This window comes from Opisthorchis viverrini (assembly GCF_000715545.1).
Source record: "Opisthorchis viverrini unplaced genomic scaffold opera_v5_27, whole genome shotgun sequence".
Classification (NCBI taxonomy): Eukaryota; Metazoa; Platyhelminthes; class Trematoda; order Opisthorchiida; family Opisthorchiidae; genus Opisthorchis; species Opisthorchis viverrini.
The window spans coordinates 875,116-899,720 of NW_008751682.1; the positions used below are offsets into that span (position 1 = coordinate 875,116).

General features: G+C 41.9%; 2 protein-coding genes across 2 annotated transcripts; both read left to right on the top strand.

Annotated features, from left to right (window-relative positions):
• Nucleotides 1-1,201: 1,201 nt before the first annotated feature.
• T265_02202 (hypothetical protein) lies at nt 1,202-2,239 on the top strand (the record flags this gene model as incomplete). The annotated part of the gene is made up of 1 exon (XM_009166390.1): nt 1,202-2,239. The coding sequence occupies one exon, from the start codon at nt 1,202-1,204 to the stop codon at nt 2,237-2,239; it is 1,038 nt and encodes a 345-aa protein (XP_009164654.1).
• A 2,125-nt stretch (nt 2,240-4,364) lies between these two features.
• T265_02203 (hypothetical protein) lies at nt 4,365-22,020 on the top strand (the record flags this gene model as incomplete). The annotated part of the gene is made up of 4 exons (XM_009166391.1): nt 4,365-5,391; nt 20,813-21,026; nt 21,442-21,665; nt 21,752-22,020. 4 exons carry the CDS (start codon nt 4,365-4,367, stop codon nt 22,018-22,020), a joined length of 1,734 nt encoding a protein of 577 aa, XP_009164655.1.
• Nucleotides 22,021-24,605: the final 2,585 nt, after the last annotated feature.

Consider the following 24,605-nt stretch of genomic DNA (forward strand, 5'->3'; position numbering starts at 1 on the left):
ACGGTGCCAGCACCAGGTCTGCCTTTCTAGAACACTACGAGTTTGGAGAGCCTGGTGTAGACGCGACGGAAATATCTCGGGAATCTCTCGGCAAAAAACGCCAAACGTTGCTCCACCTATTTATTCTTGGCGGTTATCTTGACCGAAACTTTCTTTTGTGACTTCTAAATAAGGTCTGCCTGCTGCGCCGAATTGCTATTATTCATACGCGTTTATCCAGTCCCTGGACCTGATACTCATCAGCCCTTACCGGTACTCAAGACACTCCGCAGAAAATGTCCATTCTGGTCCAACTCTTCCTCCGTGAGCGACCAGAACAAGCCCGATTAGTATGGCATTATCGTTTGATCGTGTTCAAGATCATTTTTCTGACGTCATCGTACTCAGTCCTTTTGTATAAAGTTTCATTCATGTGACCTGCGTTGACGTCTGAGTTGCTGCCAGTAAGCGTGTAGAATAATTTGTCCGGGTTGGTATGGAACAGCTTAACGTGTGTGACCACTGAAACACAATAGAAAGGGTGTAACAACCTTTGATTTTATCTGATACTGGACAAGAAATTCGGAACCCCAAACATGGAATCGAAATTTCCTCCGTGCAGACCTCGCAGAAATGCGAAATTCTTTGAGAAACTCAAAATGGAGCCAGCCTAGCTAGAGTAGATGTACAGGACCATTGTTCAGAAAATTCCGGAGGCTAAAGTGGTCAAAAGCTGCGCAGAAGGATTTGGCGTCTTCTGTGAACGAGGTCAGAACTGTCTCTCAAAAAGATAACTGCAGGTGACATAGAAGGTGAGCTGAGATCCATAAAATCCGTCGGTGGCACATATGAAAATATGTCACGACGCTGTAGGTTGCCCGGAATAACGAAAATGCGCCATTTAAGTATATAAGACATCGCCGAATAAACGGAGGATAAAAACGGGAAACTTGAGTGACCCAGTAGTAGTATTCCAAGACTACAGAGAAGACTAAGCGGACCTACATTCAAACCCAGAGACCTCGTCATATTCAACCTTGTCAGAACGTAAGAGCGAAAGGCCATCAAGAAAGAGGGCTTATTTTAACTCTCACACAAGACAAGACCCTTCATTTTGTTNTTGAAGCCTTTTCCGCCCTGAACCTAGAAGTGTTTGAGTAACTTCTAGGATTCAAGGTCAAATGTAATAAGCCCCGCTTCATGTAAATGTCCTCTTTCTCGAATGGAGACACGTGATTATATGGTTGGGGAAACGAAGAGAATCATCAACAACGTCGCTCATTTTGAAGACAAGATAAAGCTTACTGGATTCAGGGTGTGCAACAATCAGGAATACGCGATTCGATCCAGTGCAGCATCTCTGATGCACACAAACGATAGGAAGACAAGTGCCTCATTAAGGCTTATATGCCTCCATGATAATATCGTCTTTTCCCCACCACTTTATATTGATAACATTTATCATCGTCAAAGCATACCTCACAAAAACATAATCGGTTTCTTCCTGGCGCCGAATTACGAGACGAGGTTGGTGCTTGTGGTACAGGAAGAATCTACGAGAAATATTAACTTGTACGGAATAGAACTGAGCTCTGTTCGGAAGGCCCACGAAATCACTTCTCTGTTAGGAGAGACACACTCACCGTCTGTAGGAGAAAGTTCCAACATTGCGCCATCTCCAACGTATTCCGTATCAAAAAGTGTGAATTATTTCGATCAGTTTCTTCATGAAAATTCTTCCATGATCAATAAGTTACAAAAATCGGACTCCAGTTCTGTGTCGCCAAAGTCCTGGAATTCTAAAGGCAAATCGGATAGGGGTCTCGAGGAACGAAGGAATATCTCCTCAACTCCAACAGATTCACCAATGCAAAACGGTTTCAATAGGCATTCTACGTGGAATTCACCGAAATGTGGCATACGTACTCCAACTAAGTTTCCAGGAATAATAAGCAGCGATATTGAATATGATTGGGATGACGTTATGTCTCCGCTGCGACCGAAGATTCCGGACGATATTGACGAACGTATATCAATAGGATATTATAATGATGATACGGAGTGTGACTACAGTCCAAAATTAAGTCCGAAAAAAACGGATCACGAAAGCGATTCGTCAGTACCGGCTCCACAGAATGCATGGATGGAGAATATAACATACATTTCTAACCACCCTACGAAAGGAAGCTACGTGACTTCTACTGGATCGGTATACATGTACGTTGCTCAACAAGTGAATCCGAGAACTGGTAGTTTATGATGAACAAAGCCGTCTTTTTCAACTTCTCCTGTATAATGTGCCTCCTCACCTGCCTGCTTTCGAGTACCTCACACTTCCAGCACAAGTCTGGTGCGTATCGCATTCTGACGTCTCAACATCCTTGATGTAAAACTCTCAAGCTTACTTGCTAATTAATTGGAGCCTCTGTTTAGTTGTTAATCCAGTGCAGTATACCTTATTTCACCCTAATGTTTANGTTGCTCAATGAAGACCGCCTTCCCTCTGCCTTGGGGGTGGCAAATTTCACGTCAGTCTACGAAAATGTAGACCAAATAATGGCCGGTAGCTACCGGCAGGTAGTCCTCACTAGTATACCGTGCACGATGATTAAACGCCTTTTCAAGCGGGCCATCTTATTTCACAAAAGAACAAGCCACTTTGCATTGTCAGTGATACACAGAATCTTCCCAAATCGTTCCCACGGACGGCCTGGTATAAATGAGAGGATGGGGCAGATTTATCCAGGCTAAGGACGAAGAACTCATAGCAGACACCATATTTTTCTACCTTTTAATAGCATTCGCTAAGTCTCACTGCTCATCAGACTCGAAACTCATGGAGTTGAAGAGAATTTACAAGCTGGAATAAAATGTTTTTATCAGATAAAACTTTCCGAATGAAAGTAGGCTTAACCTCTCGATTTTCTGCGCTAAGCTCCATTGGATTTCCTCTGGGCTGCGAGTGTGGGACAAATTGTTTATGGTCTACGTCTATTGCCTTTCAGACGTTCCGTCAGGTCCACGACCACTTTCAAGGAAGACTTGAAATGCCGGGTTACCAAATCCAGCGTCTTCCAATCGACGCTGCCAATCAGTTTCCAGTGGACTGGCAACTTTTCACCACCTCCGGGTGGTGAAAAGTGTGTCTCTGTGCCATTCAAAGGATCCTGCATTAAGGTCGTTGTTGCGTCTTGTGGGGATGGACCAGATGACATTACGAGAATCAACAGCTGAAGATATTCGGGTTTCCGGCCTTATTGCAAATTTTCCTTATCATTTCACCGGAAAAAATCGGCTCGAAAGGCATTTGTTGTTCTATGAATGATCAGGCACATCTTCTCCCGTGTCACTTGCATCGACTTTCGAGTACCCTATAGGGTTTTCAGCAGACTACCCCTTATCTACTCGCAAAAAGAAGGTAACCCTCATTGAACGTGTCCAACGAGCTGCCGCAAAATGGTGTGCTGCCATGACTCCGTTGATTATGGAGGGCGATTCACCGTGGTTGATCTCTTCCTTTTGGAATAACGTCATCTCTGGGGAGACCTATTACCGGCGCCCCGTATGAAAAGGTGTTGCTGGCAAGTTTTTTTAATGTTGACGCATCTGACGCTCAGAGGGAGGGTGCAGTTAGAGAATTTTCGAGCTCAGAGTGCAAATTTTTATTGGGCGGCTGTCTTCCTCGTTTAGGAAAGTTGCTGCATCAAGTTTTTAGTTCAGAGAACTTTTATATGTCTCTTGCTGTGAGCCTTGTAGCGGGCTTCCTGCACGCATTATGTATTTGAAGGTCAACACTGCGGCGTTTTCGCTAGTGCCTTTCAGTTGAACGAAAGGCGCTTAACGATAGGAACTAATCCAGCTGAGGAAGCTTAAGCGAATGCCTCCATATTGTGTATCAGCCCACGAATCCGCGAAATACATGAACCATCCACAGCTCTAGTGTAATGGAGACTACTCAGGATCGACTTAGGGAAGAATCGTACAGGCTGTTGTTTGAAATTAATTCACTTCCAGATAAACTTGTAAGCCGAGAGTAGTGATTTTTCCGCGATTTTCGCACTGGCAAATTAGTTGCATTTTTCTTCCGCCTGATTTAAGCACTGGACTGACGACAAATCATCCAAACCTTTTCCCACTCATCTGAGAGAGAAAATGCACTCTGACAGAGGGCATCTTCGACTCGAAAAACGCGCACAGCTCATCTCATACTTTATCTATTATTTACCCTGCGACACTTCTTTATCTGTCACTGGCATCGGAATTTCAGTTGAGGCGACTATATGTTGAAGCCTTTTCCGCCCTGAACCTAGAAGTGTTTGAGTAACTTCTAGGATTCAAGGTCAAATGTAATAAGCCCCGCTTCATGTAAATGTCCTCTTTCTCGAATGGAGACACGTGATTATATGGTTGGGGAAACGAAGAGAATCATCAACAACGTCGCTCATTTTGAAGACAAGATAAAGCTTACTGGATTCAGGGTATGCAACAATCAGGAATACGCGATTCGATCTAGTGCAGCATCTCTGATGCACACAAACGATAGGAAGACAAGTGCCTCATTAAGGCTTATATGCCTCCATGATAATATCGTCTTTTCCCCACCACTTTATATTGACAACATTTATCATCGTCAAAGCATACCTCACAAAAACATAATCGGTTTCTTCCTGGCGCCGAATTACGAGACGAGGTTGGTGCTTGTGGTACAGGAAGAATCTACGAGAAATATTAACTTGTACGGAATAGAACTGAGCTCTGTTCGGAAGGCCCACGAAATCACTTCTCTGTTAGGAGAGACACACTCACCGTCTGTAGGAGAAAGTTCCAACATTGCGCCATCTCCAACGTATTCCGTATCAAAAAGTGTGAATTATTTCGATCAGTTTCTTCATGAAAATTCTTCCATGATCAATAAGTTACAAAAATCGGACTCCAGTTCTGTGTCGCCAAAGTCCTGGAATTCTAAAGGCAAATCGGATAGGGGTCTCGAGGAACGAAGGAATATCTCCTCAACTCCAACAGATTCACCAATGCAAAACGGTTTCAATAGGCATTCTACGTGGAATTCACCGAAATGTGGCATACGTACTCCAACTAAGTTTCCAGGAATAATAAGCAGCGATATTGAATATGATTGGGATGACGTTATGTCTCCGCTGCGACCGAAGATTCCGGATGATATTGACGAACGTATATCAATAGGATATTATAATGATGATACGGAGTGTGACTACAGTCCAAAATTAAGTCCGAAAAAAACGGATCACGAAAGCGATTCGTCAGTACCGGCTCCACAGAATGCATGGATGGAGAATATAACATACATTTCTAACCACCCTACGAAAGGAAGCTACGTGACTTCTACTGGATCGGTATACATGTACGTTGCTCAACAAGTGAATCCGAGAACTGGTAGTTTATGATGAACAAAGCCGTCTTTTTCAACTTCTCCTGTATAATGTGCCTCCTCACCTGCCTGCTTTCGAGTACCTCACACTTCCAGCACAAGTCTGGTGCGTATCGCATTCTGACGTCTCAACATCCTTGATGTAAAACTCTCAAGTTTACTTGCTAATTATTTGGAGCCTCTGTTTAGTTGTTAATACAGTGCAGTATACCTTATTTCACCTTAATGTTTACTCCTTTCTCATTTGTCTTGTCTAGATTCTTACCAAATTATAACGATGGGTGAAGTTCTTCAACCATCTCCACAGTTTAACATTAAGTGCTTTTGGTGTCGTGCAGCTGATTGTCTTGGCTGTCTGGAAGAAGATAACTTTAAAAACTATTTTTCAAACTTTTAAGTCCAGTATGATGAGGGATATTTATCAACGAAAAGCCGTGTAATTTTACTGCATAATGTTTTACATTCTTGTCAAAACACAGAGCATCTACTTTTGCCCTCCATTTGGATTATGGAGCCACAAATATGCTATTACTGAGTAACCACTGGAGCAGTGGATTTAGTTGAACCAAACTTTTGATCTTTAGCGGAAGAGTAAATTCGCTACAGTTCCCTTCCTTCCGATTACATTTTGCGCGCTGTTTTATAAGCTACAACAACTCGCGTAGAGACCCACAGGGATTTCAGGTCCAGAACGGCTTTGACTTCAGGCGATCACCGTAGAACATCAGAAAATCAGTGACAGCCTATTAGACGTCCGATTTTCGTTCACCGGCTTTAATTTTATGCCCTGGATTGTCAAGCAAAAACAGCTATTACGCGCAGTTTTGGTGCGAACGTGGAATATTAAAATATAAACTGAGGTCTAGCTACTTCTGTTATTACAGGTTTGCAATTACAATTTTAAAAATCAATGGAATGNTACAAGTTTACAATTACAATTTTAAAAATCAATGGAATGGGACACTGCACGGTCATCGAAGCAAAACCGGGGATGGATTTTTGAACGCTATTTAGCAGTCGCGGGTTTTAGGATATAGAATGCATGACGAGAGTAAGGTCTTTAAAAAGACAGGTATTTAGCTAGATTTTCTTTGAGAAAGTTCTCAGCTTATTCTACTCATCCTATTTTTTCAATCTTCCTTCTGAACATTTATAGGGTCTACATATAAACGATGATGAAAACTATCTTTGGACTGCTTACAAGGTTTGCAAAACGGGGGCCTCCAACAAAATTGTGATGCCACATTCAATATATTCAACACAGGTTGTTGAAGACAACTGAAACGGTATTTGTTTATCTGCTTAAATAGTTTTAGTCTGATGTTGCCTATTAGGCGGACGATGGAAAACGAAAATGTAGCCTTAGATGATCAGCTTGGCTGTCCAAAAGTAGAACATACTTTACTGGCTTTCAAGAGTATTAGGGCATATGTGGCCTGTTCTGGATTCATTTAATAAACGTGCGTGTGAAATTTTAGAACGAAAAAATAAAAAATCTAGTTCTCCGTGGGCGCTGGTAGACAAACAAGCTGGTAGGTGGACAGACTGTCCTTCGCGTTCAAATTAAGCATCACAATTTTTGCACATCTTAAGGACCATTCTGATTAACCTTGCATAAACTCACCACAACTGGTTGTTGTGTACTGTCCTGATGATCTCGTCTGTGCTGTCTTGTAGGGTTATAATGAATCCACATAATGCACACTTCATTACACGCTTACGATAAATTTTCACACCAGGGCACCAAAGTCCAACCCTGCGGTCAGACATTGACTTTCGTTTTGAGCTCCTTCGTAGACAACGTGAAACAGTCAATATTAGTTATCTGTCCTATTCTTGCTCAGAAATTTGGGTTCGTTTGGTGAACGTTTGGGTACCTCCATTATCCGAGTTTAATCGGGACTTTGTAAGATTCATTCGTGGTGTAATATAATACTACCCAGTATTTTGTAAGCAATTATTCTAAATGCGCCCACAGGTAACTAGATCATGGCCAGATGGCTCATTCCAACCGTCGCAACATTCTGCCACACTTCTATGGTTGAATATGGTTAGCAGTGCCATAACAAATTAGACTGTCTGTTTTTTGCTTCAGTGCTTAGTTAATCTATTGCATACGACTGGGATATCATTTACCAATAGGTTTGGGGTAAAACAATATTAGGAGGCATAATTATTCATCCGTACTGTGGTTTCTGGCACACCTTATATAAAATTTGTCCTTGTAATAAGTTGTTTTGAATATAAGTCGGCTTTCAATGAGAGGCGCAGTTTTAAGGACTTGACTGCAATAGCCGCAGTATCATTCTGACAGAAAGGACACAATTTTGTTTTTTGTCACTACAAGGATGTTTATCTAGTGATTACTAAAAGGTGGTTGAAAGCAAAAGTCATCGTGAAAATTAGTTGAGCATACCGAGAAGTAGAACCCCTTGGATTGTGTGACCTTAAAATTCAAATCTTCAGTACTCCTGGAAGTAGCACGTTATTTGGAAGGCTTCGGTGGCTCGAGCAATTTACTTGATTTAGAGGAAAATTGCACTTTTACCCGTAGCCAGCACATTTGACAATACACTCGGAGGTTAATTTAAGGTTGTTTTGATGACCATTGTGTAAAACACTGACAAAATGCGGAAATTCTAAGAACATTGCCTTCGTTTGTTATAGTGGAGATGTTTGGAGCGAGGTTATTTCTGTGAGAAAGGTCAGGATAGACTCTCTCCGTGCAACAGGCCTTGAGTGAAAGGGCAGTCGAAATAGTTATAAATAACAAGTCAACATTAAACCGTAAAATAAAAAATAAACAAGAACAAGAGCAAGAGCACACTATGTGCGCCGCAGATGGGACCAATAAAACATTAGGCATAAAAAACAGTGGGTAGTCACGCAATCCACTGGTGGAGGTAAGAATTGGCAAACATGGCAATTGTTTGAGAGAAGTATGGATGAGACGAATTAAGAAGCACTCATCTTGAGAGAAAACTGCTAAAATCTTAAAAAATCGCTTGATTTTAACACAGGCTTTACCGCCTTTGTACATAAATAATCCAAAAAGAATGCTGGTAACTATCTTGAGTTGATTTCAACTGGTGTATCCAAGTGATGCATAGATGCTGATGCATCATCATTTTCGATAATCTAGAGGTAGGAAGTTTTTCCGACATACTGTGGCATATTTTGCGCACATTTATACCAGTGTTTTTGTTTATTATTGGCATGAACATGGCAACTCGTTCCGGAAATACGATGAATCTGTCATACTCTGAAGACAACTGAGCTGCTTTCCTAGACTGGTTCATTTAACAACATAGATGACAAGATTAAGAAAGATGATATCTAGTTTCTAAAATACTGTAGGCATTTAACACCCGCGTGAAATGCTCAAGATCTATGGAGTTCTAAAGTTTTTCTTATGTTTCCTAATTCACAAATGATGGCAATAAGTATCTTTTAACCGGCCAAATCTGACAGTGTCTCGTTAGCTTTATTCGAAGATAATGTTGAAACCATTGATTTCAACATAAATGTTTAGCCTGAGTAGCTAAAAGTTTTATAATTAAAGAGTCTGTAGTCAAAATGGAGCTCGACAGAGCGACCTTCATCATGGACCTGGATATTTTGAGCCAAGAAAACTCTCCTCCCGCTGTATGTTCTCTATTTTAGTTTCCCTTGGCTTGTGACCGGAATTAAGATGAAGGACTTAAAACACGTGCTTCTATATCCTTCTGTTAGCAAGATGCTAACTGACACTGACATCTATTGGTATAAGTGTACAAATTTTGAAAAAATTCCCGTTCCCACAATAACTGCGGTTAGCTCGTATGTGTTGATGGTAACTGGATCAAGTATATCACACCAAATAGCGGTTGCGGAAACGCTTGTTACCGTGTGCCCTCTGGTTAGTCTTAATGCAAATTAATTCCACAGCTCTTGATGGAGCGTTGGCTTTCACGGGATAGCAGAAGAATTGTGGAAAGCTATTATGGTCACCGCATTTATATGAGCAGCTGCAGAGTCAAAAAGCTATGACTGTTGGAGTCCACTTAATTTGGTAACTAAGCGATAGTGAGTCATGTTTTTCGAGTCCCCAAATTTTTCGTGTGATTTTGGATGCTGCAAACGCACGCTCATTCCAAACGCGGCTGTAAATTTGGAATTGAAACCCTGTACCCGAATGTTTGTGTTGTCACATGTGGATGTACATGACCTATGATACTCAGGTCTGTTGTAATTCAGTAGATGTGGCGTAACTGGAATGTCAGACACTTCGTAGGACCGCGTGCCACGCATTAGAGTTTCCACCCACATCAGCAGGATATTGAGAGCTCGACTTCGTGGTCTCGGAGGCCGGTGTACTGTGCTTAGTCAAAGCAGAACCACTGTTCCAGGCAGAAAAACGGATGGTAGAGAGGCTTATGTATTAGGAACACCCGCCTTTTGGTGCAGTACAAGCTGTATGTATTCTGTTTCTGTGTTCATAAACGTAAAATCTAAAGGGAATTGTGGATAATTTGTCCAACGTGGGCAAGAATAATTTAAACAGGCATGCACATTGTAGCTAATGACTAGACACTTGGCATTCCAGAATTGAAACGTCTCAATGCAACTCCAAATATATGAGAGTCAAAACTGTGTTAAATGCTTGTATCTGATCATGTAGAAGTCTATTTATTTTGGGCTGTGGTTTGCGCGAGAAAAGCCTATAAAAAACTGGAAAATTTGTGAACCGTATTTATTACCGGACATAAAACATTCACAAACGAGCAAATTACAAATTGGGGATTTTTAAATAACTTACAGATCATCGGGTCTTGTGAAAGGTAGTAACAGCTGCATAATTCAGCTGATTTGATTTGGGGGTACGAAAGTGTTTCTTTCCACAGTGATTACCAATATCCAACGTTTGTAAATGAAATATGATACGTCACCCTATGAATCCATAGCTTGGCGTTGAATAACCAACTTGTATCTTATTGGCACGTGACCAGCTTCTGACACTTCGAATTAACAGGGCTGAGCAGATTCCTATGTGAAAAGTTTTTGAATTGAACTGTTAAGTGGCCTGCAGCTGGCGCCTTATTGATTGTAGGTCATCCACCCAAGTATCTTTCTATCTTATTACCCATGAAAATGCTTTTTGAATCCTAGCTTTAGTAAAATATTTCCCAACAGTATGACGTTTGCTAACTTTCAAGGTCATCACTCCAGGTATATGCCAGGTAACTTCAGTTATCTCATCATCATGGTTGACACAATTGAGTTGTTAGAAAACTTTAGAATTACTCACAAAGTGAGCTTCCTGGTGAAAAGACATCAGATGTTCGCGAAACACAGTTTATCTTTTAAGTGGAAAAATCAACAATTTTCGTAATTTACTATCCATACATATACATACTGTTTACACAGCAGAAAAACAAACATGGCGGTTGAAGTGGCTAGGCTTGTTCCAAAATAAAAGTACAAAATGATACACTCTAGGCAAATACACTCGTCGGCATACAGATTTGTTTGTCACAGGAGGCCCAGCTGAAACTCAGAAGATTGTCTTGTTTATTAGGTACTTCTTGCTACGTGTTGGTATTGTGCCTTAAGTATTTGCGAAGTTAATGCAGCATCTATACAAAAGTTGAGAAAGTATTCCAGAGGGGCTGGAGGCAGGTGGCTAATTCAACCTGAGAAAAGCTTACTAAAATCTTTCTCCTTCTTAGACAGGTGGCGCCCGGAGCGTCAAAAACAGCAGGGATGTTATCTTCATCAGTGAATCCCCAGAAGAAAGATGACTCCAAGAGTAACAATTATGTATGGGCAGCAGAAGCTGTGCTAACTATGACAGCTCCGAAATATCTATCTCTAAATGTGAATCAACGAGCTATTTTATTTCTTTTAGTTATCTGCCTGTTTCAGACGTAATGAAAGCAGAATTTTGTTTTTTCCAAAGCCATTATTGTTCTGGATCACTCAGTCTCCCCTCCAAATAATATTGTAACACACGGAACTGGACCTAATGAACCCATCTGTTATCTGCTTCATGCTAATTTTTTTCATATGAAATAACCAGGGTCAAATTATTGGGCAAAACGTGTACTATGACAAAAAATCATGCAAATTCTATTTGTTCACTCTTCTTGTCCTCCGGAGGCTCAACGCGAACCTCTCACGAGACGTAAGCATCAAGAAAGTTTTGTGTTCTTATTCAAGAGCCAAAATATCTGACATGGAAGAGATCTTTTGGCTTCATAAATCTTTGGTTTTTTTAATTTAAAATTTTCCTGTCATTTTTTTGAGTGGAACTGTTTTTCGATTATCTTTTCTTTATACCGGTTACGGTGATGCTGCGAGCCTTATTGAAAATCCTATACCAAGTGGAAGATTTGTACCATTGAAAGATACCAGAACGTGCATTATATTAACGCCATCCCTTTATTAGAGATCAATGTTTTTCCATTCTTTGTCTTTTTTCTAGAAAACGAACCCCTCTTGATCTGGACAAACCCTTTCAGCTCTACAATTATACTCTCCTTTCCTTTGGATTTCCCAATACCATTATATTCTTGGGACAGTTTGCCACTTTTATTCCTCCTAACTTCATTAACCATTAAGCTATCGAAGAGAATAAGCAACTTGCATCAAAATCCCTCTTGAGCTTTGGGTTCTTATTATTGTTTTTATGAATGTTTCAAGCGGTCCTGAGAGAAGGCCGTGCTTTCTTTAGGTGACCTCTATGTGTTAAGAAAGCCACCTTAAAAGACTATATGAAACGCAGAAACACATTAGTTAGAGACCAAGTGGTCGGATGCAGTGATGTATTGCTTGTTTTGGCGATGTCTCCGAAATCGGAGCTACACTTAAGCGTCCAATGTTGCCTGAACACAAAGGACAATCTGAAAACTAACCCTATGTAGCTAGCTGCTTTCACTTTGGCTCAACTATGGAAACTTCGATTTCTATTCGAGTGGGAGAAATACCCTGGCTTGTTTAATTAATCTAGTCTCAGTAATACTGAATGGCGTTGAATGAATTTAGTTGCCTCGTTGTCACTAAAATTTCACCTTGAGAGACCTTCGATGCAGCAATAGGTGGACCAATCTGGATGCAATAAATTTAGCATAGATTATTCAATACGGAATTTTAAAAATACCCCGGTCATGTTTAGAGTGTCATGTATGGACTAAAATATTTCGTATCCTAGTTTACCACTGATACAAAGATCACCCTGAACGTTTTCTTACAGTCTATCTAGTTACTTCTGTCATCCAGCAAAATTTTACTCGGCTTAAAAACTTTGTGGTTCCCTGTTCGTGACCGGAGACTTATGTGGTTGCGTTGGCTTGATCAATTCAAGATTAGTTGGCAGTGATTTTAGCTGATCTCCGTATGATGACTGTCAGAATGAATATTTCCTAATTTTTCTTACTGTTTTCTCGCGTGCTGCGTAAGGACAAGACTTATTCCTGTAATCCGAAAATGACGTTCAACTTTTTCTATTGTTATGAACCGATGGTATTTATTTTTGAACTATTTGCTGCGTCCAGCTTGCTTAACAGGATAATGCCATCCGGTTTTGTTTTGGCAGTCTGATTGAATATGATAGACAATGCTGCTTCTAACAAACTGTGTTAGAGATTGAGTAATCAGGGTTGGTTAACTGCAATTAATTGTGAAACTGTTTTCCATCAATTCCACTCAAATTGAGTCAATGTAAGAAAGAACAACCTCAAGTCGTTTGTACAGGCTATCAGAACGCTATTCTGCAGTAAGAGTTACAAGTATTTCCCTTACATACTCTACTGAACTTCGCGGATGATGTTTTTTTTACCGTAGTTTGGTACTCCGTAAAATGTTTCCTGAATTCATATTTACTATACTATGAAGTCACCGTTGAGAATTTTCGGAACAACCATCAAGGCAGATGTCGTACTGCTTATTGCAACATCGTGTGTAGTACTTACCTGTTCTTAAATATCTTATTTTTATGGATTTAATGAAAATGGTAAAACGATAAGCTTGCTAATTGGAATTACTCTCGCAGACATACGTGCGCGCGATTTTGCAAAAAAAATGCGGCATACACTCACATATTGAACGGGGTGCAATAGCGAGTTTTGCTGGAGCTACTCTTCACGGAGGTATTGTCTGTCTTGAGTCACTGCAAGTATTCACCTCGCAGACACCGTTACATGTACTTAGCTCTAAGTTATGTGTACAAAGTCAGTTTAAAGAGGATGTCTTCGAGGTACACGGTAGACTGCGAATATTTTGCTGGAAGACCACCAGCACTAGAGTTCCAAATGTAGAGGAAAGTTACATGCTAAAAATTCATCATGACACCATTATATTGCCCTCGAAAACTTGCAACGCGATGATTAATAGTCAGCTGGCGTATTAGTTAGGTTGGCTACTCTGCGCGAATTGTAGGAAGGCTGTGATACATTTAGTGGAAAGTTAAACGGCTCCCAGGTTAAACAGTACGCTTTGATGGCATAGCCGTTAGGCAAGCAACTTAGAATGGCATCAACGGTACATTCACACATTACCCCGTATAAATTGCATTTGAATTTCCAACAAGAAGGTGGAAAAACTTTGCTTGTGGGTTATTGTGAACGAACTCTGATATATTGTATGCAGCTAGCTGAATGGAAGAGAATATATTGTATGCAGCTAGCTGAATGGAAGGGAATAACCGTGTGCTCCCTCAGGCATCTGAATTCAAGTATCCAGAGTAATCGCCACTTGACGGACTTGACTCTGGATTAGTTCGATACCTTCCTTACCACACGAAAAGCTTTGCGGAGCAACGGTAACCTGCCCAAAGGAGCCAGTGTGAAGTTCACAGCTGTACCAGAATATAAGCTCTTGTGACTTTTAGTGAAATAAATCATTATGCTAACTACAACCAATAAAGGCTTAGTTTTGGGAACGTTTCTCATTTGAACTAAATGATTCCATTATTTGTGTACCTAAGCAAATTATTTAATGTGCAATCTTCTACACTTGCTGACGAAAGGTTATGATAATATGATTGAAATAAGGTTTGTTCCTAATTGTAATTAGATCCATCGTTGGAATCGCATAGCACACAATTTTCCAAGGTAGATTGATCTTTTGGTTACGTATTTGGGTGTTAGTGTGTTCAACAGTAAACCGGCTCGCGATAGTTGAGATAATTGACACATTTCACACAATCATAGTATGTATCCCTTTCTCCAAGTTAAGGTCCATAGTGCTTTGCACCCGTGGTTGTCTGCTATGTTCCAGAGTCAATCGCATTTGTTAGTGCAAAATTGCGGGTGGAAATTAGATGATGTTGTTTGGTGTGGCAGACCAGGTAGCAAAAGCCTGAACGGCGACAACTATCGTGGTGATTAGTCGTAGTTAATAATGGGCTATTCTACAGACTGCTCGAAAATTCCCTGTTTAAAGGTACTGACAACACGGTTGTTTGTTGATACTCCGTTATTCCCTTTGAGGAAATTTTACGTCTTAATCTCTGATCTCTAAGTCACACGACGGGGGTTCATCCATGCGTTTCAACTCCTCACTTGTTAGACCCCAGTGGAGCAGAAAGGGTGCATGCTGCTGGCATCAGAAAGATCGCTTGCTTGCTTTTTTGGTGAGCCAATATTTTAATCGGGCCCGTTTCAAGAACCAGAAAGTGGTGTCGCGTTTGTATGTTTTTTTTTAAAGTGATAGACATTTGGCTGCAGAAGCAGAACTTTTGTATTGAGGTCTGTCTTTGGTATTAAACACGCGTTTTCTGGAGGTTATTGAGACCACTGAGTGTCGTCATTCAACAGTCTTTTACTTCGAATGTCAGTTGTATTCAGTTCATTTGATCATAGTGACCTCTTCACTTGCCACACAAGAAACGAAAAACGGGTAAGTACTAACCTTTCTGTTAATGGTTATGGTCCGACAACACGTTGTTATTCTAGACAGTTGGATAAATGAAAAAGACGAAACGATTTACTGAAGTGTTTTGTGGGCGCAAACCGTATAATGCCAATGACGACTTAGAGCTACAATAGAAGAGGCCTGACACTTCGCTGTACAGAGCTAGTGTTTGGTAGCATTGTGGTCTTGTCCACAATCATGACGTCTAGAATTGCTAATTTATGCGTAGGTCTTGGCATGTGTATTCAAATTAGTTTCTTTTACACCCAGTTTTTCACTATTGTGCATGGAAAACTGCTCCTGTGGTGTCTGTGATATTGGGCTTGATAAAATCGAGAAAATCAACCAAGTAGCACCTCACAAATGAACGTGTGTTTGTTGTGGTTGTTTCAAAAGAGCGACATCTCTCGCAGCAAAAGATAACCTGTAAATGTACGTGAGTAGCTTCCACCAAAAGCAATGTATAATATTTGTATTGAAAACATAAAAGAAGGACTACTCCAATTTATTGTTGTATGAAGTGGCGATATTAACGGTGTATACGTGCACAGTTTCCTCTCCATTACTAAGGCGACTAGGCCTCAACTAAGAGTCTTGTCGATTCCTGCAAGTAAACTTTGTACAAAAAGCTGTGTAATTGAGTCCTAGTACTTTAAAGAACGCTCCTATGGGGAAATCTCAAAAACAGTTTATATTGATCCGCTTTCCCGAGAAATATTTGCAGGTGCCATAGTTATGAGGTGGCAATTGCTTGCGTCACGTTCTTTCGTGCGGAATGATACCACCCGCAGTTTAAAGTGATGTGATGATTTGACAAAAAAGCGAGCGGAGAAGAATAATCCGTTTGGCCAGAATATTGTACCTCTATTATTCGGCTAAAACACTTTTTGAGCTTCTTGAACCACGCCAATCAGAACTGTCCTTTGGAACTAAATAATTGAAGTTATGTAATTAGAGAGATGGATTGGTAACTGCGATAAGATGTATGGATATGCCTATATTATTACATTACTAATCTGTTTCCACTATCCTTGGTACAACCCAAGTTACGCGCGAACATTTGGTCGGCCATTGCAGGGCTTGCGAGTATTGATCACACTACTGTCCTATTCATTATTACGTCGGGAAACAATGGAACATTGGAATCTCTTACGAACAGCGTATTTGTCCCAACGAATTCATTTGTACATATGTCTTCGAATTTTGACAGAATTAACCATCAACTTGGATAAACTCGTAGGTGTAATTTGCTGTGTTCACTCAAGCATCGCAATAGAGGTGCAGTATATATGATTTTTGACTTGGAGTAACAAATAAGCATTCTACACATTGGCACTTTCCCCCTTCGTCATGAATACAGGCTAAATATGTATGTGTGAATAACTGATGTATTCAGCCATGTAGCCATCTGTGTGGTCAAACAAAAATCGAACTGTCTGGGAAACCATCTTCCCAGTGGGTTGAAATTCAGCTGCAATTATCCGTGGTGTGCCCTCTTAATAAAAAACCGGGAAAAATTAACTAACTTTCAGTTTTTTGTTCAAAATTTGAACCCACGTCTCTTCAGCTAACAAATTATAGGTGTGCCCGCAACCAACCTGAATCATGCATACGTTAGTACATTAGCAGTTGGAGCTTGTACACAACTGCTTGCCACAAAATTCCAAGCAAAGGGGGCTAGGTGAAGCAAAAGTGGCAATAATTCTGACGTCATCAGTAGCGAACGCATTCTTTGGATCGCAAGTCTAGGCAAATGCGGCTGCGAAACATATAGCATAAGCACGTTGGACACCGTTTGACACAGTTTGACATCGTATGACAAACTAGCGCGGACACTACTTTCTAGAGCAGCGTATTTAATTCGTATTAACGGCATTCGTCAACGAAACCCGTTTTTCTGCTTGAACTCATGTTGTTATCTAACGCAGTCAAAATGTTCGGTTCGAGACGAATTGCAGCACCTTTCTGAGTAAGTAGGAAATTGTTGATCCCCTCAGAGTGATACGATGGATGTCATGTCTGATTTAATCCCTAGACTTTAGAGGCAATAAGACAGACAGAATGATTTTTATGGAGGCAAACAGCTAAAGATCCTCTTCATAAGGTTCATAAGGTTGGGTAAGGTTATCTGTATGATTATTAAGTGATCTAATGGCTGTGCTATCTACAGTGCTTGTGTAGAAGTCGAGTCTCATAAGCTTTGAAAAATGTTTCGAAGATGTATCACATGTGAAAATGTCTCCAGAGCTTGAGCCTGGTTGTGATGACTTGACCAGTTGGTTTAGGCTCAGATTCCTCCAGCATCGGCACTGATCGTATTTACACACGAACAGGCACGTCCCCCTTCGGATTACATAGCACTCCGTATACAGAACGCGGTTACTGACTAATTTGTTTTGTCACTTAAATGTAGGAGTACAGTTTGTGGGAAAGAGAAACCATTTCGGGCCTAGTGTCTCAAATCTTCGACTTATGGCAGTGAGTAGTGTATGTTTTATAGCTTGAAGGGTATTATCACCTATTATTCATACGTTATATTTTCAACTAAGTTGTTTGTAGCCTTCTTGTTTAGACTCATTTCTTTTGAGTTAAGGATTAGCCTTTGATGTTTAGGGTAGCCTTTATCATGTAAGACATTTCGAGGGTTGCAACAGGTTTACTGAAAGCGATATTATTTTTGAGGGGACCATTAGTATTCATTTTCAGCCGTAAACTCTGTACTTGATTAGTGGCCTTCAGTAATGTTTGGGTTTTTAACAAGCTTTTCTCAGCACGATGGACCGCTTCATTACGATACGCTTTAAATAAATGGGAAAATTGCACTTTTTTCGAGAAATGTCATACGACATTGCTGTAGCCACCAGATTTTCTTATCCGAGGCAGTATGGGATATCACGATTGGTTGTTTCTCTCGACCTGAGTAAGTAGCTGAAGTGAATGCATTACTCTGTATGGCATCGTATACTATTTAGCTTATCACCTGATGTGCGAGGAATGTTTTTGACTGATCTATTAAGGTGCCTGAAACATCAGTTTACTGGCACCCATATTTTTGACGGAGAATCATTGTAATTTGAAATGGATGTCTTCACTTGACGTCAGCGAAATTTTGCGTGAAATTTTGATACGGATTATTCCGTTTAATTTGCGTTAACGAACGAGTATGATATAGAAGTGATTAAGACTGCTTTCCGGGTGAATATCGTTCGTGTTTGGATGTTTTGGCCCGGAATTACGAATCAGGCTGTATTTCGCTGTTCCACTTGTCAATAGCTGACGGCGTTCTGATGGCCATTTATATGGTGCACGACGGAACGAGCTAACCACGCCTAAAATCAGCAGCAGTTGAAAGTTGAGAACTGTTAAAAGCTGTGAGACTGTCATCTTAAGGGATCAAACTTACTGAGGCAAAGGATCATTCATGAAGCCTCCATGAGTGATTGGACCTGGATAATGAAACCTCGCACTGGACTGCCTTATCATCCGAAGCCATTAGTTTTCAGTATTCAGTAAGCACCAAGTCAGATATGCCTCCATTTTTCTGCAGCAATTCAGAATACTGATCACGCTGGAATATACTACCAGCATACTCGCCTGTAGACCTATCCATTGCTCGTTGTACAGGTTACTTAAGTTGCAGTTACAACGGAATTCATGTTGGTGGTCCTGAGAGGGGCTCTTGTGACTGCTATTATTCAACACCTACTGATGGCAAATTTTTGGAGTGAGTTTGATAAGTTTGGTTATATGGTAAAATTTTGATATCAACAGTCGTTGTACTGTGAGCTTTATACAAGGTTGAATTGGATATGTAGATGACAGTGTGCAGCAGCCTTTGCACGGTCCACATTTGAATCCACCAAGATGTCCGACAATCGGCAATTGGCCTCTAGTTGAGTCTATTGGATGCGTTCTCTCACCATAAAGGAATTTACGAACATGGCAACCTAACGCAATGATATTCGGTCTTGCGTATTTTTAGTGTACAAAGTACTTGAAAGTTTGAAACTGAAAGTTTGCAACTGAAAGTTGTACGGGAGAGTCAGTAATCTTTTGACATTCTAATGTACTCACTCTGCAGGCGCATGTTTAGCAGCTGGAATTTTTCTACCTATACTTACGCTTGTATGCGTATACTATCGCCATTCTCACCATAAGTTAGCGCGTACATGTGAGCTGTCGCCAACGGATGATGGAAAGGCTATGCACACGTAAGCCTGAAATAGCATGGTTACAGTGCAGAAAGGTGATTCAGCAGGGGGACAAAAAGTTGCAACATTCAATACACAGTGACTGAGCAAGCAGACGCATGTACGGAACACAATACTGATTTGCATATTTGGTTCGTGCTGGTAAGAATGCGGATACTGGGTCTACCTGATGAGCCACAAAAAGCAAAAGTTTTGGTAAGCTTTTATTATTAGCATGAGTGGTGCCATACCACCATGAATCCATGTGGCGACTTGAAACGCAATAATGTTCTCGTTTCAGGACTAAAACATCGGGGAGGTTTTAATTGTGGTCCGCATACGAGCATAATACGAGCATAATAATGACATATTAGAATGGCTCCTTCTATGACAAGCGGCCGTGTACCGAAATTCCTAATGAGTAGCTGTTCATATTTATTGATTTCGATGTCTATCATTTAAATATAAGAGCTGTATTGAACCGAAAGTTTAGTCCTCGGGTGACAGACGATCAAATAAAACCGAAACGTTTACCTTTAGCCGACATCTTAGGTTTAGCAAGGAGTCGGCACGCTGAACCACCTCCTCGTAGTGCCGACCGGGTAGCCTGGATGTCAGCCTGGGTGAGCTAAGAGTTCAGCAACTCCAGACAGGTCTAACCACCCCGTTTGGTTTCAATGTGCTGGTTACTTTCGACAATGTATGCTACAAATCATCTGGCGCCTCCGCACCAGTTCCAACCAATACACAGGAGAGACTCGTTGGGTTCACGTGTGAGGAATGTGGCAAGTGCTGCAAATTGAAAGCTGGCTTGGTAGCCCACCATCTAGTTCACGACAATGAAAGTGTTGGTACGAACATGGTTTCCCAATTGGCCTGCGCTGGTTGTTCCCGCCTTTTTCCGACGAAGATTGACCCAAGTCAACATCGCTGGCACGCACATCCCACCCAGCATAATGCAGATAAGCTTGTCTCAGTGAATTATTCCGGTACCCGCTGGTCCCGGCAAGAGCCCCAATCGCTGTCACGCCTGGCTAACAATTTATATCCATCTTGTGGCACGCAAATCGAGCTGTTCACGAGAGTGTGGCAGTGTTTTCGTGGTCGATCGGCTATCAGCATCAAAACCAGGTTAAGGGTGTTTAACTGGCAAACACAACAGTACGAATCATCATCTGGTGAACCTGACCAAACTATCGGTCAAGTGACGGCCGACTAGTCAGAAACCGATGACTACAGCGTCTGGTTTAAACAAACCGTGGATTGCACCGTGTCACTCTTGGAATCCCATACTGACCGTTCGCTCGCTAGTGTTGACCTTCTGGCATTTGCCCGAGGGTTGCAGTCTGGCATCATGACACCGGAGCAAGTCCTGTCGCTTCTGGACCTCCACACCTACAGGACACTTCCACACACTTGAAAAACTGTAGTAAATCGACGCCGCCGTCATTTAGCCCATTGGATCCCGATCAACCGAAAGTGGAGCCGCCGAGCCAACTACACCGCCATCCAGACCCTATACCACCAAAGACGAAAAGACGCAGCGTCTACTGTGATCGGTGGGTCATTGAAGGAGCCGAATCGAGTCTGATCGAGCCATTTACAGGGGAGAAATTCGGCCGTACGATCCGTGTTATGGGCAATTCGTCCCTAGGTCTGGATGAGCTCATGCCAGTTCAATGCTAATTCACACGCTGAGTATTTCAACTTATTCTTTTTATCTGGGGGTTGTCCCCCACATCTGTGGCGTGCTCGTATTAACCTAGTTCCGAAGGTCCCAAATCCGACCTCACTAGACCAATTGAGACCAATCTCCACTCTTGTCCGATGGCTGCATAAAGTGGTTGATGATCGATGGAGCCGTAAATTACAACTTACCTCACTCCAGTTTTCATTTTTATATCGAGATGGTTATTTGAAAGCCACATAGCTGTTATTTGCCGTGATTCATCAATCTCCATCGACGGCTTCTAGCCTCAGCTCGGCGTTTGTTGATATCTCGAAAGCGTTTGATTCGGCTTCACGTAACTCAATCTTCAGATCTGCCAAAGCGTTTGGGATACCATCACCCCTGGTTCGATACATCGCACAGTCCTATGCGAATGCAGTGGCGGTTTTCCCCAAATTCCCAGGTTCACTGCCACAGAAGCGAAGGGAAGGAGGTGCACTCTTCCTATTGTTGTTCATCATGACAATAGGTGAGGTTTTTAGATGCCGCAACTAGGTTACCAGTTCCAAGACACCTTTGTGGATGATTTTGCTGACGACTAGGTCGAGTGTGCAGAAAGTCAGACTCGCTCCTGCGGTCGAGTTTGGAAGAACTGCTATGAAGACAAACGTCCAAAAGACAAAAACGACGGTGATTTGTGGGGACAGAAAACATTGGACGACACCTTCGCCGAGGAGCTCATCACTCTTTTGGGTCCGACGGACACCGTAACACATTTGGGCATTCCCTGTACTTTCAAGGAAATAAGGGTCTTCAACCATCGACGGAATTGGCTCATACTGCTCAATGAGATGACGCGTACCCTGTTGAAGCGCATCAAATAATGGAGATCACGAGGAACTACCTAATAACGAGGCTGACATATCCGCCCGTACCCGGCCAAGTCCACCAACACACGCTTAAAAGGTTGAACAATTACACCAGGCAATCTATTTGTGACTGGCTACGTCTACTGAAGGGCACCCCGACCAGAAACATCTGTGGCGATAAACGACAAGTGGGATTTGGTATCCCAAGTCTGAGTGCAACAATCTCGATGCGGCAAAGAACGCGTACCGAAAAATTCTTTCTACCTAGTGCCGAGCACTACGCAATGTGGTTAACAATTCCGCACTTGGAAAGATTTTTCGGGATCTCAGTCTTCCAATCCGAGTCCATCGGGCATGCGTGAACAATCCCGATGGGCAAACAACGCGTACCGAAGAAATTCTTACTACCCAGTACCGAGCACTACGCAATGTGGTTAACAATTCCGCACTTGGAAAGATTTTTCGGGATCTCAGTCTTCCAATCCGAGTCCATCGGGCATGCGTGAACACCAAAGAAGAGCTGGTGGCTACTTGAGGTGATAATCTGCAAAACGGCGTTGACAACCGCAGCTTACGAGAGATGATCGCTTCAGCCCTTTCTAGAACGAGTTTACTCGGATGTTCATCCGCGGTATGCAGCTCCGATGCAACCTGCCTAGGACGAGAGTTAGAAGTGCTCGACGTAGCCATTGTGGCCAGTTGATCTTCTGTCATGTAGACCATGGTCAGTCGGAGAGTTTGATGCATTTTTCCACTCCTGCCGAATCACTGGGGATGTGCCCGTCAAAGGGGATTGCAATGGAAATCACAAAACATCCGTTGCCTGGGATACACCGTCTTCGAGTGGCTGAGAGTGCCTTTCATCAAGCCTGACCTAATCGCAGTCTGGTAGCCCGGGCTACTCTAGCAGACGTAAGCATAGTCTCGGATGGGCGCGGATTGATTGCGTGGAATAAGAAGAAGCAGAAGTATGGTGATGATGGATATCCCGTCACTATCATCTCAGTCCTACGTGCAATCAGTTGTGATATCGATTTTTTGGTCCACCGACCGAAGATCATTTTTATTAAGGGAAATGCTTTTCTCAGTCCGCCAAGTCCGGAACGGGACTCCCAAAGGTCACGGTCAGTGACTTGTGTTTGCTTGCCATTGTGGGCTGTGTGCGTACTTACGATACTTGCATGCGTGATACATTCTTCCCATTGAATCTCATACCAGATCCAGTATGTCGGACCATCCGTGCCTGATGTGCGAATCTTGACTGTGCTAACCGCGCCTTGAAGAGCATTCAGCATTGTTTGTCCTTTCCCCGGTTGTTGGTCTCCTCACGCGCGTTCTCATAGCAAACATTCTTACATACGTCGGGGTTAGTCTTGTCTGACTGAAAATGTTGATGAGATGACTTCGAATGAGACGCTTCTCTCTTTTTATCTGATATTCTCCTGTAACCCTTCCACATTCATCGCCCGCATTTACTTTTTATGTCTATGACCATGCCCTTAAAAAATAAACGTTCGTTTTGCTTCTCTTAAAACATGAACGACCTTAAAACCCGATTAAATTGGTCACTTGTAGGAGGTTTATTTCCTGATTACACAATTGGATCATCTTCTTCTGCGGTATTGGAACAGCTGTTGGCTCGCCAAGTTCACTTTAAGATTTGTTTCGTTCTTTACACATGCTTTCAAAGGAGGCTCACCAATTTGTATTCATCAGAGTTACTTTGGGAAAGTAGTCCATATTTTTCGAATGGGTCGGATATTATAATGTACCGGGTCTTCCTAGACTAATTCCACGGTTCTCAATGGCGTCAACGTGCACTGTTGCTGAATTTCACCCTCCATTGAAAGAAGTGAAACCTGTGGGGATGCGGCGGTACGACAGGTGACAAGAAAAAGTGTGCATTGTGTCGAAATAATGGTAGCTTTGGTGAGCTTACTGGTAGTTGCTCAGGTGGCTGTTGATTGGTACGCCGGGCTTGGCAACTGACTTGCAAACGTTTCGTTATCATACGGGTAGACATCATCAGTGTACGGTCGGGTGTATACTCGCATAAAAAGCTTCAAACATGGCAACTGTATGTCTTCACAAGCATAAACCAAACACCAAATCAGAGAACTAATTCGCATGTTTTCACCGATTACTTCAAAATCCAAAACATTTACCGCGTGCGGCAAGACAAAAGCACTTTTTCAGTTTTGTTATTCAAAGTGTATTGTTGACATTTACAACCAATGTTTTTCCAAGATATTCTTGCTTAGAGCGAGCTCCATAACTAGCCATAAACAACATCGGACTTCACAAAAGCTCATGACTCAAGTTAATGATATCCAGATTATCGAAATCCATTGACAAGTGGTGAGTCACACTACCCGGAATAATCGACGTTCGATAACACCAGATTTTGTTACCGAGTTTTTTATATTAAAAACGATTTACTAGACACTGGAACATGGCACTGGACTTGTGGGAGTCATCACTGCATGCTGCGGTTTTTGTTGTCTTTTACCCTGCCAGCAGATATGCCAACCCTTATATCCATAGAGTCATACGGAGATGTAAGACAAACCCACACACACATCTTCAAGAAGTGAAGATGA